Raw genomic sequence first — 11,398 nt, forward strand, 5'->3', positions numbered from 1 at the left:
ATCGCTTCCTTTGGTGACATATTTGCAAACATACTTAATTGATTTTATTGAACTGCAATACTCAACATTTATATGTGTTTTGAATGCCTTAGACAAAATTGGCGAATATGGAACGATCCATGTGTTATCAACCACGAAATTCTTTTCCTTTCAATTGAGTGATGAATGTTCTGCCATTGTCAGCGGGTGAGCGACGCCGATAGAGAGGGTATCCGTCGTTTCCAGTTTGAGTTTCCGAAATAAAAGCACGGGAATAGCGTTTTTTGCATTTACTGTCCGACATACCAACCGAAGATGGATCGTGTTCTCACACATTGCCCGTGAACCATATTGGCCATCACCACTTCGTGCAACTCTGGATCTATTTCAACATCAGGAATTTCGGTGGAAATGATGTCATCAATTTGGTCAGGTGTAATTTTCTCCACCATCCAAAGAAGAATGTGTGCGTGGGGCAAACCTCTCTTCTGCCACTCCACTGAGTACATCCAGCATCTAACAGTGCCATATACAAGTTGTTTCGTAATAAAGTCCATCAAACATCTGAGTTTTTGTTTAAACACGCGTGCTGTAACGTCGTGGCGATCGCTTGGTGATTGACCGGGATGCAATAGATTCGTAAATGTAACAAACAAATCCGGCCGTCTATAATTGCGCACGTAAGTCATCGCATCCTGGGAGTACTCATGCATGTGTCTAGGACTGCCAATGTATGTCGATTATTTGCAATGGCTGTAAAATATGTCAGACCAAAACCCATGTATATTTGAGTGCAATGTCACGCAAAAATATAATTGCAACCCTGTTTTAGCTGTCATTTTACATAAAGACATATTACGTCGTTAAATTGTTGAGGAAGGTAAGTTTTAAATAGATTTCATAATTTCTATTTAAATTATAAAGATTTGTTACAGTTTACGTGCAATGTCACGCAAAAATATAATAGCAACGTTTTAGTTGTCATTTTACATAAAGACATATTACGTCGTTAAATTGTTGAGGAAGGTAAGTTTTAAATAGATTTTATAATTTCAATTTAAATTATAAAGATTTGTTACAGTTTTTTTGTTAGAAATGTATGCAGAAAGTGCGCCAATTCACAATAGCCATGCATAATAGTCTTTCACAATAAATTGACCGAATCAGCCGTTCGTATATCACTAGATTCTGCAATGGGTGTTCTCGAACCCTTGTATATTTCGGTATAGTATATTTGCAATCTGCAAACTTTGCAAGAGCAAGCGAATACCCCTAATGTATTTTTTTCTTGAGGAATTACTTAAGAGCTGGAAACTAAGCTTATAACTACACAAAAATAAATGTATTAAAATCAGTAAATATTAATTAACAATTAAATAAAATAAATTACAATTACTTTTATTACATATGCCCTTTTATAAAAGGACATATAATATTGTGTAATTATATTACTTTGTACATAAAACCACCTGTACTTTAGAATATATTTTCTATAAAACTCCCAATCTTCTAAAGCTTAAAGCCGGCGTTGATATCACACGGTTGAACAAAATACATAGTTTTATTCATACAGTAAAATAACTTTATGTTAACTAATTTAAATAATCTCAAGTGATGAACACATAGAGCGCGACAGGCAGCAGCAGCACGACAGTGAACTGAAAACTTCGTTGTGCATCTTATTACATGTACATTTGTGAGAAGCAGCAACAACACAATGGCCGGCATGTACACAAAACAACGCAGTTGTCTATTTTGTATGTACGCAATTTCGTTGTGGCCATACTAATTCCTTTCACTTCAATGAAATTTTAATATTTTGTTCAAAGTGAAATTTTTTATGGAAAAAATAAGTAAATTTATTTATTTTAAACTATCAATTGTTATTACAAATGATATAATAGAGCTATTTTATGCTTTAATTTGTAAAATAACGTCAGGTTTGTTAGAGCTGTGAATAATTTTACATATTACATATTAGTGGCATCACCACTCTACCTCATCTCTCTATCTTCCATTCTACTGTCAACTCTACTGTCGTCCTACTATCGTTGGCAAATATAGGATTAAATTAAAGTTAGCGAGAGCGACAACTGTCGACCTGCAGTCGTGTAGTCGTGCAGCTGTCAAAATAACAGTGTCCATAAGAACGTGTGTATTTTAATATTTGACAGATGTAGTTTGCAGTCTGTCGCGCTCTATGTGTTCAGCACTTCATCGTACCGAAAGAGACTTTTTGGTGTGTGTTGATGAAAATTTTGGGATTGGTTACTTGTTGGCTTATATCATATTTACAAATTGTACAATTGTACAAATAATTCAATTGAAATTATGATTAAACACAAAACCAGAACTAAATAGTAATATAGAAATTTATTTATGTTAAGAGTTACATTACTTTTTTTTCCGGTCAACTCATTGTAAAATAGAAATTCCAGTTTGTCCATGAATAAGCTAAGTAAACGCTTTAATTTATCAAAGTCAAGATGGTATATATATAATATTTTGGTAACAGAATTTGTCACCATTTTAAACCCAAAATTGTAAATAGTTATAAATAGCGGGAAGACCTGAACAAAGGCGTCGAGCGGAAACACCAACGCGGAATCCCTAACGAAAGTGGTAACTTTACGTCAAATTCTTACTTAAATTCGATAATTGTACAAAGGAAATGATATGCAATACGAATTAGTTTATTAATAATATTATCATCCATTTGTGTAAGCATCGCACGTCAGGAAAATTTTAAGAAAAATTAAAACTTTTTCGTTTTCTGCTGCCATTTTCACTTCTCAACGCACCGTCAAAATCGAATTTTTCAACCCTTAGCGTTGCTGCCGCGTTTATTCGGGTATGCGGTACAAAATCTAAGGTCATTAGGAATTTTTGACTTTAATTTCCCGCTGATGCTTTTATTCAGGACGGCTGGATTCGATACAGCATATCTTGTTTGCGCAACCCGTTTTGACCTCTCGCCACCCTGACTCAACAAAAGCGGCCATGTTGGTTTTATTGTGAACGTATACTTGGAAGGTAAGAATGCACTGTGAATGGCCAATTTCGCTACTCCGATATGCCATGGTTTATACAATGGATTGCTAATCAATAAGGTCGATTATTTGGCAATGTTAAGTTTTATTTGATTCGTTATCTTTCAATACAAAAAGTTCGAGTACATTTTATTGTCAAATTTGTAGCAATTGTATTTTTAAAGTGGAAATGGCGGGCATGGGTAACTTATCGATCGCAGAAAAGGAAGAACTGATTGGGCAAGTCAAGCAGCAAATTGCAGTGGCTAATGCTCAAGAATTGTTGACGGTGGAGGAGCACATGAGTTTTGTTTGAAAATTACACAATCAATATTCTCGGTTTTATGTTTTCAGAAAATGACAGAGAAGTGCTTCAAAAAATGTGTTGCTAAACCAGGTGTACAATTGGATTCTTCTGAACAGGTGATATATTAAATATATTCTGACTCAAATAAGTGTTTGTGAAATAAGCATCGTTGATAATTACTATCAACCTATTTATACTTTTGAGTTTATTAAATTATTTCAATGTATTTGGACACGATATCATAATTATTATTAATTTCAGAAATGTATTTCAATGTGCATGGATAGGTATATGGATTCCTGGAATTTGGTGTCACGCACTTACAGCAATCGTTTGCAACGAGAGCAGAATAAGATGTAGAAGTGTGAAAATAGTACAGTGTTTGACGATTTGCAAATTTTACGTGTCATCAATCATGATTTCGTTTTATAAACAATATTTTAGGCAAACGTTGTTACTTTAAAATTCTACTGATTTGAAACATAATTTCTTGTTATATAAATAAATTTTACAAATTAACAGCCCTATTCTTATGCCCTCACAAAAATCACCGCCCTCGCTACTGCGAGGTTTTTGTTATTTGTGAGTTTTTTTTCGTATGATGAGGTGATCTCCAAAGGTTAAATTCTCACAAATTTGTGATGCCTGAAAGCAAACCTCACAATGCAAAGTCGGTTGTGTTTGTTTTGTTAATTTCAATAGTTTTAAAGAAATTTTTTTTTTTTGTAGAAATAGGGTGAAGGAAGTGTTCTTCCAAAGGCCTTGATCTATTGTATATAAATATTTGTCTATTACAATAAATATGCAACTTACGGTCTTTGCACATTTTACTTCCTTCTAAGTATGAATAAATAAACATACATATAATGTGGCTGCGATTTAGGCACAATTCCGATTTCTTTGGCGCCGCGAGTTGAAGGTACCGTTGGAAAGAGGAAGTCCTCCTGTTTAAAAAATATATGGGGTTATAGGTACCGCAAACGCTAAGTTTACGAGATATTCGACCTTAAAGTTCAAAAATTCACCTATTTCACCACGTTAAACCCACTTTATTCACATTTTTCTTTTTAAATTCATTAAATTACACTATAATCTTTTAAATAAATCCACATTTTACACTTTTAGCAGGTTTTTTTATTAAAAAAATCTTTATTTTAAAAATTACATTTTACACTCGTTTGAACCTCATTTGTTTACCAAAAATTACGAGGAAATGGAGCGCTGCCATGTGATGACAAGGCAATTCGCTGAAATTCCTCTATTCACGCATATGGATATCTTCTTTTTTAAATTTATTGAGCAAATAAGTAATATATATGTAGATGCATTAGTAATATTATATAACAATGGCTATGTTCGTAAATGCATCATGACGCGCATCATGACGATTGCATAACAAACAGAACGTTCAGAAATGCAATATTGCAACACTGCAATAATCAAGCGTTCAAAAAAGCAACACTTTTATCAACTGTCATACATAATTTCTATCAAAAAATTGTTTACTGCATTTAACTACGATGTCTGACGGAAAGTAAGTGCAAAACTGTTTTATTTTAATTTTTGTATTGGAATTTAGTTAAATTATGTTAATAATAATTGTATAAATTATTATTTTTAAATTTTTAGTGAAAATCTCAGTAATGCGGAGACGCAGTTATTGCTGAGAGTACGGTTGAATATGTCCTCGGGAAACGACTTTATTGTTTTAATAAATGATTCGTTTTTAGGTATTTTTCTTTTTAAAGACAAACATTTGTACCTACAAATTTTTCTTTTTGACTTCAATACCCCTCTTTTTCTTAAATTTAAAGAAAATCTATCATTTCTTTGCTCACAAATTTCGTCTAGTGTTAGATTCAGCAAAATTTCCATTTTAGTACTATACGCGTTCAAAAATGCAAACAAATGTATCTGCAAATTGTCAAAAATTGTATAAGAAGTATCAAACGTCAAACTTGCAGTGTTGCTACTGTTGCTTATGCTGCAAGTCATGATGCATTTACGAACATAGCCAATATTATATAACAATATTATATATACATATGTATAAGTAATATTATATAATAATGTTACGTAATAAAGTGTAAGGTTACAGTACAGTACGAAAACTCAAATTTTGTTTCAATATGACTGCATGATAACCGTAAAATATAACCACTTTATATCCAAAATATTAAAATATAATAATATATATATCGTCACCTAAAATACAAACCAATGTATCATAAAAAATAAATTGAAATCGCTGACAGATATAAAAACCAAAATGTATAAATTTTATAACGAAAACTTAAATTTTGTTTGAATATTGGATATAAAGTGGTTCTATTTTTTGGTTATCATGCACTCATATTGAAACAAAATTTGAGTTTTGGATATAAGGTAGTTATATTTTTTGGTTATTGTGCACTCAAACTCATATTATAAATATAATCTATATATATAAAAATGAAATGGTGTATAGTTGTAACGCTAAAACTCGAAAACGGCTGAACCAAATAAAATACTTCCTTTGGGGGATTTGTTTGTTATTACCACGCGCAGGTCATGTCTTAAAATCAGAACAAAATATTAAGGGGGCGTGGCACCTCCCATACAAATTAAATTTTTCAAGTCGAATATCTTCAAAAGTGTTTGAGGTAGGAACATGAAAATTGGTATAGAGCTATAGGAAACAACACCATTCTCACCCATAAAACTTGGCGTTATCGAAAAAGGGGGCGTGGTACCTCCCATACAATCTTTAATTATTTTGGTTGTTAATCCACAATATATTTATCTCATTTTCCACCTACCACGACATTTTGGTTGTTTCTTGCTATTTTTGTTTATTTATCGGTGACAGTAGCGGTTATATCGTAATTTTGGTTGTGTTACGTGCTATTTTTGGTTTATGGAAATGGCAGTTTTATGAAACAAACACAAATTAACTTAAACGTTAATTTTGCTTTGCAATCGAACAAGCAAAATTTAGAGGGCAATAAAAATGCGCCTTGATTTACTGATATATTGATATATTTTGTTTTAAAAAGTGAGTTATTTAGTGAAAGTGATTTAGCGTGTTGGCGAATACCGATTTATGTACATTGCAATTTGTCATTCAATTGATCTGCTTCCTTAGTTTAATTCATTCATTTTTGGAGTTTTCAAAGGTAAGTTATTGGTCCGTAAACCCTTATATGAACTTTATGCAAATGAATGATCATTTCCAATTAGATATTTGTTACGATGCCAAGAATCAGTACGTATGGTAACACTTCTCGGAGTTCCTAGGCCGCAGGGAGAACACGAAATAGCAGAGCACGTCAAAGGGAAAGTGTTATTGAGAGGGTATCACCACGAAAAAGACTGCTGGAGAATAGCACGCACCAGTTAGAAGATGTCACCCAAACATACAATCAGCAAAAACGATTGAGAAGAAGGGAAGTTCGTGCTCGCCAAAGTGATGAAGTAAGATCACAACATGCGATTATTGGCATGTTTTCGATATGATCCAAACATTCAATATAGCGCATCTGTTCAAATCGGTCAGATGTCAGTAGTTTGTCAATATTGCAATGCAGTCAAATTTAAAAATGAACCGCCAGGGTTATGTTGCGCCGGGGGAAAGGTTAAGTTGCCAGAATTGCTTCCACCACCACAGCCATTGTTCCAGATGCTTTACGGTGAATCTCCTCACTCGAGCCATTTCTTAAAGCACACTAAAATGTACAACGATTGTTTTCAAATGACGTCGTTTGGCGGTGAAATTGTAAATGAACAAAACTAAAATCCAACGTTTAAGGCATTTTTGCCAAACAATATTCGACAGAAACTTCAGAGCTTTCCTCCAATTATACAGGTTCATGGGCAAATTTTTCATCTCGCTGGATCGCTGTTGTCGCATCCAGATCAAGAATACAAATATCTCCAAATTTACTTTCTGGGAGATTCACATCATGAAGTAAATCGGCGTTGTGCTATCTTCAATACAACGAAAAGAGAAATAATCGAACAATTGCAGCAAATGTTACACGAACACAATGGCCTCATTAAACTGTTTACGGTTTCGTTGGAACGTATGCCAACAGATGATCATAGTGTAATCATACAAGCGGACAAAAGACCAACAGGGACACATGAAAGACAATATAATGCACCTACAGTTAGCGAAATATCAGTTGTTGTTGTTGGAGAAAATTTGCAGTCGCGTGACATTGTTATCAAACGTAGAAATCAAAACGCACTAAAACGGATAAGTGAGACACATCCGTCTTACGCAATGCAATATCCGCTCATGTTCTGCCGTGGAGAAGACGGATATCACTTAGGATATATGATCCGGTGAATGGTTAGTAAAAAAAAAATTTTTGTTTGCTACTTCATATGGGTAATTTAAGCTTTTAGGTGTCGAGACAAATAAAGTCAGTTCAATGAAGTTTTACGCATATCGAATGAAGATTCGCCAAAACTATGACAACCACTTACTGAGATATGGACGGTTATTTCAACATTATGCAGTTGACATGTACGTTAAAGTTGAGACAGAACGACTTAATTACATGCGATACAATCAGTCGAAGTTGCGATCTGAAGAGTATATTCACTTAAGAGATGCGATGAATGGTGATGCGGATATTACAGATATTGGTCGACTCTATATTTTGCCATCGACATACATTGGCAGTCCTAGACACATGCATGAGTACTCCCAGGATGCGATGACTTACGTGCGCAATTATGGACGGATGTTTGTTACATTTACTTGCAATCCAAAATGGCCAGACATTACGAATCTATTGCATCCCGGTCAATCACCAAGCGATCGCCACGACGTTACAGCACGCGTGTTTAAACAAAAACTCAGATGTTTGATGGACTTTATTACGAAACAACTTGTATATGGCACTGTTAGATGCTGGATGTACTAAGTGGAGTGGCAGAAGAGAGGTTTGCCCCACGCACACATTCTTCTTTGGATGGTGGAGAAAATTACACCTGACCAAATTGATGACATCATTTCCACCGAAATTCCTGATGTTGAAATAGATCCAGAGCTGCACGAAGTGGTGATGGACAATATGGTTCATGGGCCATGTGTGAGAACACGATCCATCTTCGGTTGGTATGTCGGACAGTAAATGCAAAAAACGCTATTCCCGTGCTTTTATTTCGGAAACTCAAACTGGAAACGACATATACCCTCTCTATCGGCGTCGCTCACCCGCTGACAATGGCAGAACATTCATCACTCAATTGAAAGGAAAGAATTTCGTGGTTGATAACACATGGATCGTTCCATATTCGCCAATTTTGTCTAAGGCATTCAAAACACATATAAATGTTGAGTATTGCAGTTCAATAAAATCAATTAAGTATGTTTGCAAATATGTCACCAAAGGAAGCGATATGGCGGTTATTGGTGTTGAACGAGATGAATTAGCAAATTTCAAATGGGCAGATATGTGAACTGCAATGAAGCAATCTGGAGAATTTTTTCATTTGCAATTCATGAATGCCATCCTACTATTGTGCATCTGGCAGCTCATTTGGAGATTGGCCAGCGAGTTTATTTCAACGCAGAGAACATAGTACAGCGAACGGAAATACCACCAGCAATCACTTTAACAAGTTTCTTTGCATCTTGCGCCAGTGATCCGTTCGAGAGAACATTGCTTTACTCGGAGATGCCTCGGTATTATACATGGAATGCATCGTCGAAGAAATGGTTGCACAGGAAGAAGGGCCATCCGGTAGATGGTTATCCAGGTGTTTTTTCAACTGATGCATTGGGAAGAATTTACACAATCCATCCAAAGAACGATGATTGCTTTTACCTACGTTTGCTTTTGATTAATGTACGCGGTTCAACTTCATTTGAATCATTGAGGACTGTAGATGGTACCATTTGTGCAACATTTCGAGAAGCATGTCAACAATTGCAATTGCTTGAACGCGACAGTCACTGGAATCAAACGCTAGCGGATGCAATAGCTTCTTCACCAGCCACTGCAGTTCGTACACTTTTCGCTATTATAATTTCGATATGTCAGCCTTCAAACCCGCGTCTATTATGGGATACGTACAAAGAAGACATGGCAGAAGATATTTTGCATCGCCTGCGATTAGCGACGAGAAATGTCGACTTACAAATGAACGCTGACATCTACAATGAGGCATTAGTCCTTATTGAAGATTTATGTTTGCTTATGAGTGGAAAACTATTGATTGAAGTTCATATGCCGGCACCAAGTCGTCAAACAAGGGATTTAGTGAGTCGCGAATTGGAACGCGAGCGTGCTTACGCTATAACTCACTTGCAACAACAAGTACAAACAAATGTTCCACTGTTGAATGAACAGCAAAGCAGTGCGTACAATCAGCTAATAAATGATGTAGATAGTGGAAACGGTGGCATATTTTTCCTCGATGCGCACGGCGGGACTGGCAAAACGTTAGGAACGTCTTTAATACTAGCAGCAATACGTGGTCAAGGTGGTATTGCATTAGCACTTGCATCTACCGGGATTGCTGCAACACTGTTAGAAGATGGAAGAATGGCACATTCAGCATTAAAGCTTCCATTAAACTTGCAAATACACGAAAGTCCTGTTTGCAATATTTCAAAGCAATCAGCAATGGCACAAGTTTTAAAAAATGTAAGTTAATCATATGGGATGAATGCACAATGGCCCACAAACGATCATTAGAAGCACTCGACCGAACACTGAGAGATTTGCGCAACAATAATCGTTGCTTTGGAGGAGTGATGATATTGCTGTCGGGCGACTTAAGACAAACACTTCTCCTGATTCCAAAATCAACAGCGGCGGATGAGCTAAACGCATGCCTGAAGTCATCGCATTTGTGGAGGTTTGTTAAAACCATTTCATTGACCATGAATATGCGAGTTTTGCTGCAAAACGATAGAACTGCGGAGGTTTTTTCAAAAGAGCTGCTGCGAATCGGAAATGGACAAGTTCCGATAGATCCTTGCAGTGGATTAATATCGATTCCAACTACGATTTTCCAATTCACATCTAATAAATATGAACTAATCAGTGTATATCCAAATATTGCTCAAAATTATGGTAACTACGATTGGTTAAGCACGCGCGCAATTTTAGCATCAAAAATATGGAAGTCAACGACTTGAATTGGACGATTCAAAATCAAATTCCGGGAGATCTGCGGTCATATAAATCAATCGATCGCGTTGAAAATGAAGACGAGGTAGTAAATTACCCAGTGGAGTTCTTAAACTCCTTGATGCCGCCCGGAATGCCGCCTCATAATTTGCGTCTCAAAATTGGGTCTGTAATTATTATGCTACGGAATCTTCATGCTCCCAAACTGTGCAATGGTACTCGACTGATTGTGACCAAGCTAATGGACAATTTAATAGTGGCAATCATTTTGAAAGGCCTGTTCAAGGGAGAGGAGTGCTTACTTCCCCGAATTCCATTAACTTAAACAGATTTGCCATTCCAATTCAGGCGTTTGCAGTTCCCAGTGAAACTTGCATTTGCGATGACAATAAACAAGTCACAAGAACAGTCGCTAGAAGTATGCGGCATAAATTTAGAAATGTCTTGCTTTTCACATGGCCAGCTCTATGTGGCGTGTTCCCGTGTTGGAAAACCTTCCTCATTGTTTATTTACGCCGCGGAACAGAAAACCAAAAATATCGTGTACCGTGCAGCCCTAAACTAAATATGTACTAAAATTATATATTTTCGAGACTCGATTAAAACTAATAAAATTGAATGAGAATAGTACAAACTTAATTTTATTAAATTGTCAACAAATCCTGGACGCGATGTGTCAGCATTATTGACAAAAGTAGCATTTTTCAAGCAATTAAATTCAAAAAGCATTAATGTACCCTCGAAAAAAATGTTTATCAGGCAGGTTCTGGCAATTCACTTCCGAGCAAAATTTGTAAAAATTTTGTCAAATTCGGTACAGAAGGTATTTTCCACAAAATTTCACTCGGAAGTAAATTGCAGAACCTGCCTGTATATCATGTTTCTTTATTTAAATTTTTTATCAAAAACAGTTCAAAAAACTCAGCAATAATTTTTTCTTCACTATTTTTCAA

The 11,398-nt window shown here is 35.5% G+C and overlaps 2 protein-coding genes across 6 annotated transcripts; both read left to right on the forward strand.

The window, feature by feature from the left end:
- Positions 1 to 3,018: 3,018 nt before the first annotated feature.
- LOC126765766 (mitochondrial import inner membrane translocase subunit Tim13) lies at positions 3,019 to 3,834 on the forward strand. Its single transcript, XM_050483509.1, has 3 exons — positions 3,019 to 3,297; positions 3,363 to 3,431; positions 3,577 to 3,834. Exons 1-3 carry the CDS (start codon positions 3,199 to 3,201, stop codon positions 3,673 to 3,675), a joined length of 267 nt encoding a protein of 88 aa, XP_050339466.1. The 5' UTR covers positions 3,019 to 3,198; the 3' UTR covers positions 3,676 to 3,834.
- A 98-nt stretch (positions 3,835 to 3,932) lies between these two features.
- Positions 3,933 to 11,064, forward strand: LOC126765692 (uncharacterized). Of its 5 annotated transcripts, none has more exons than XM_050483419.1 (3): positions 3,933 to 6,768; positions 6,829 to 7,648; positions 7,705 to 11,064. In XM_050483419.1, exon 3 carries the CDS (start codon positions 8,751 to 8,753, stop codon positions 9,963 to 9,965), a length of 1,215 nt encoding a protein of 404 aa, XP_050339376.1. In that variant the 5' UTR covers positions 3,933 to 6,768; positions 6,829 to 7,648; positions 7,705 to 8,750; the 3' UTR covers positions 9,966 to 11,064. The 5 variants fall into 5 exon arrangements, with proteins under 5 accessions (XP_050339376.1, XP_050339375.1, XP_050339378.1 ...); XM_050483418.1 differs by having other exon boundaries at positions 3,933 to 6,470; positions 6,535 to 7,648; XM_050483421.1 differs by having other exon boundaries at positions 3,933 to 7,669; positions 7,723 to 11,064.
- Positions 11,065 to 11,398: the final 334 nt, after the last annotated feature.

The sequence above is a fragment of the Bactrocera neohumeralis genome, unplaced genomic scaffold (genome assembly GCF_024586455.1).
Source record: "Bactrocera neohumeralis isolate Rockhampton unplaced genomic scaffold, APGP_CSIRO_Bneo_wtdbg2-racon-allhic-juicebox.fasta_v2 cluster11, whole genome shotgun sequence".
In the NCBI taxonomy this organism is placed as follows: domain Eukaryota; kingdom Metazoa; phylum Arthropoda; class Insecta; order Diptera; family Tephritidae; genus Bactrocera; species Bactrocera neohumeralis.

Excerpts from the sequence above, each read along its gene's own strand:
- LOC126765766 (XM_050483509.1), top strand. The coding sequence starts at position 3,199 with ATGGCGGGCATGGGTAACTTATCGATCGCAGAAAAGGAAGAACTGATT. Across the intron at positions 3,298-3,362 it reads ATGCTCAAGAATTGTTGACG|AAAATGACAGAGAAGTGCTT; the intron begins GTGGAGGAGCAC and ends TTATGTTTTCAG. Across the intron at positions 3,432-3,576 it reads AATTGGATTCTTCTGAACAG|AAATGTATTTCAATGTGCAT; the intron begins GTGATATATTAA and ends TATTAATTTCAG.
- LOC126765692 (XM_050483421.1), top strand. The coding sequence starts at position 8,751 with ATGGGCAGATATGTGAACTGCAATGAAGCAATCTGGAGAATTTTTTCA.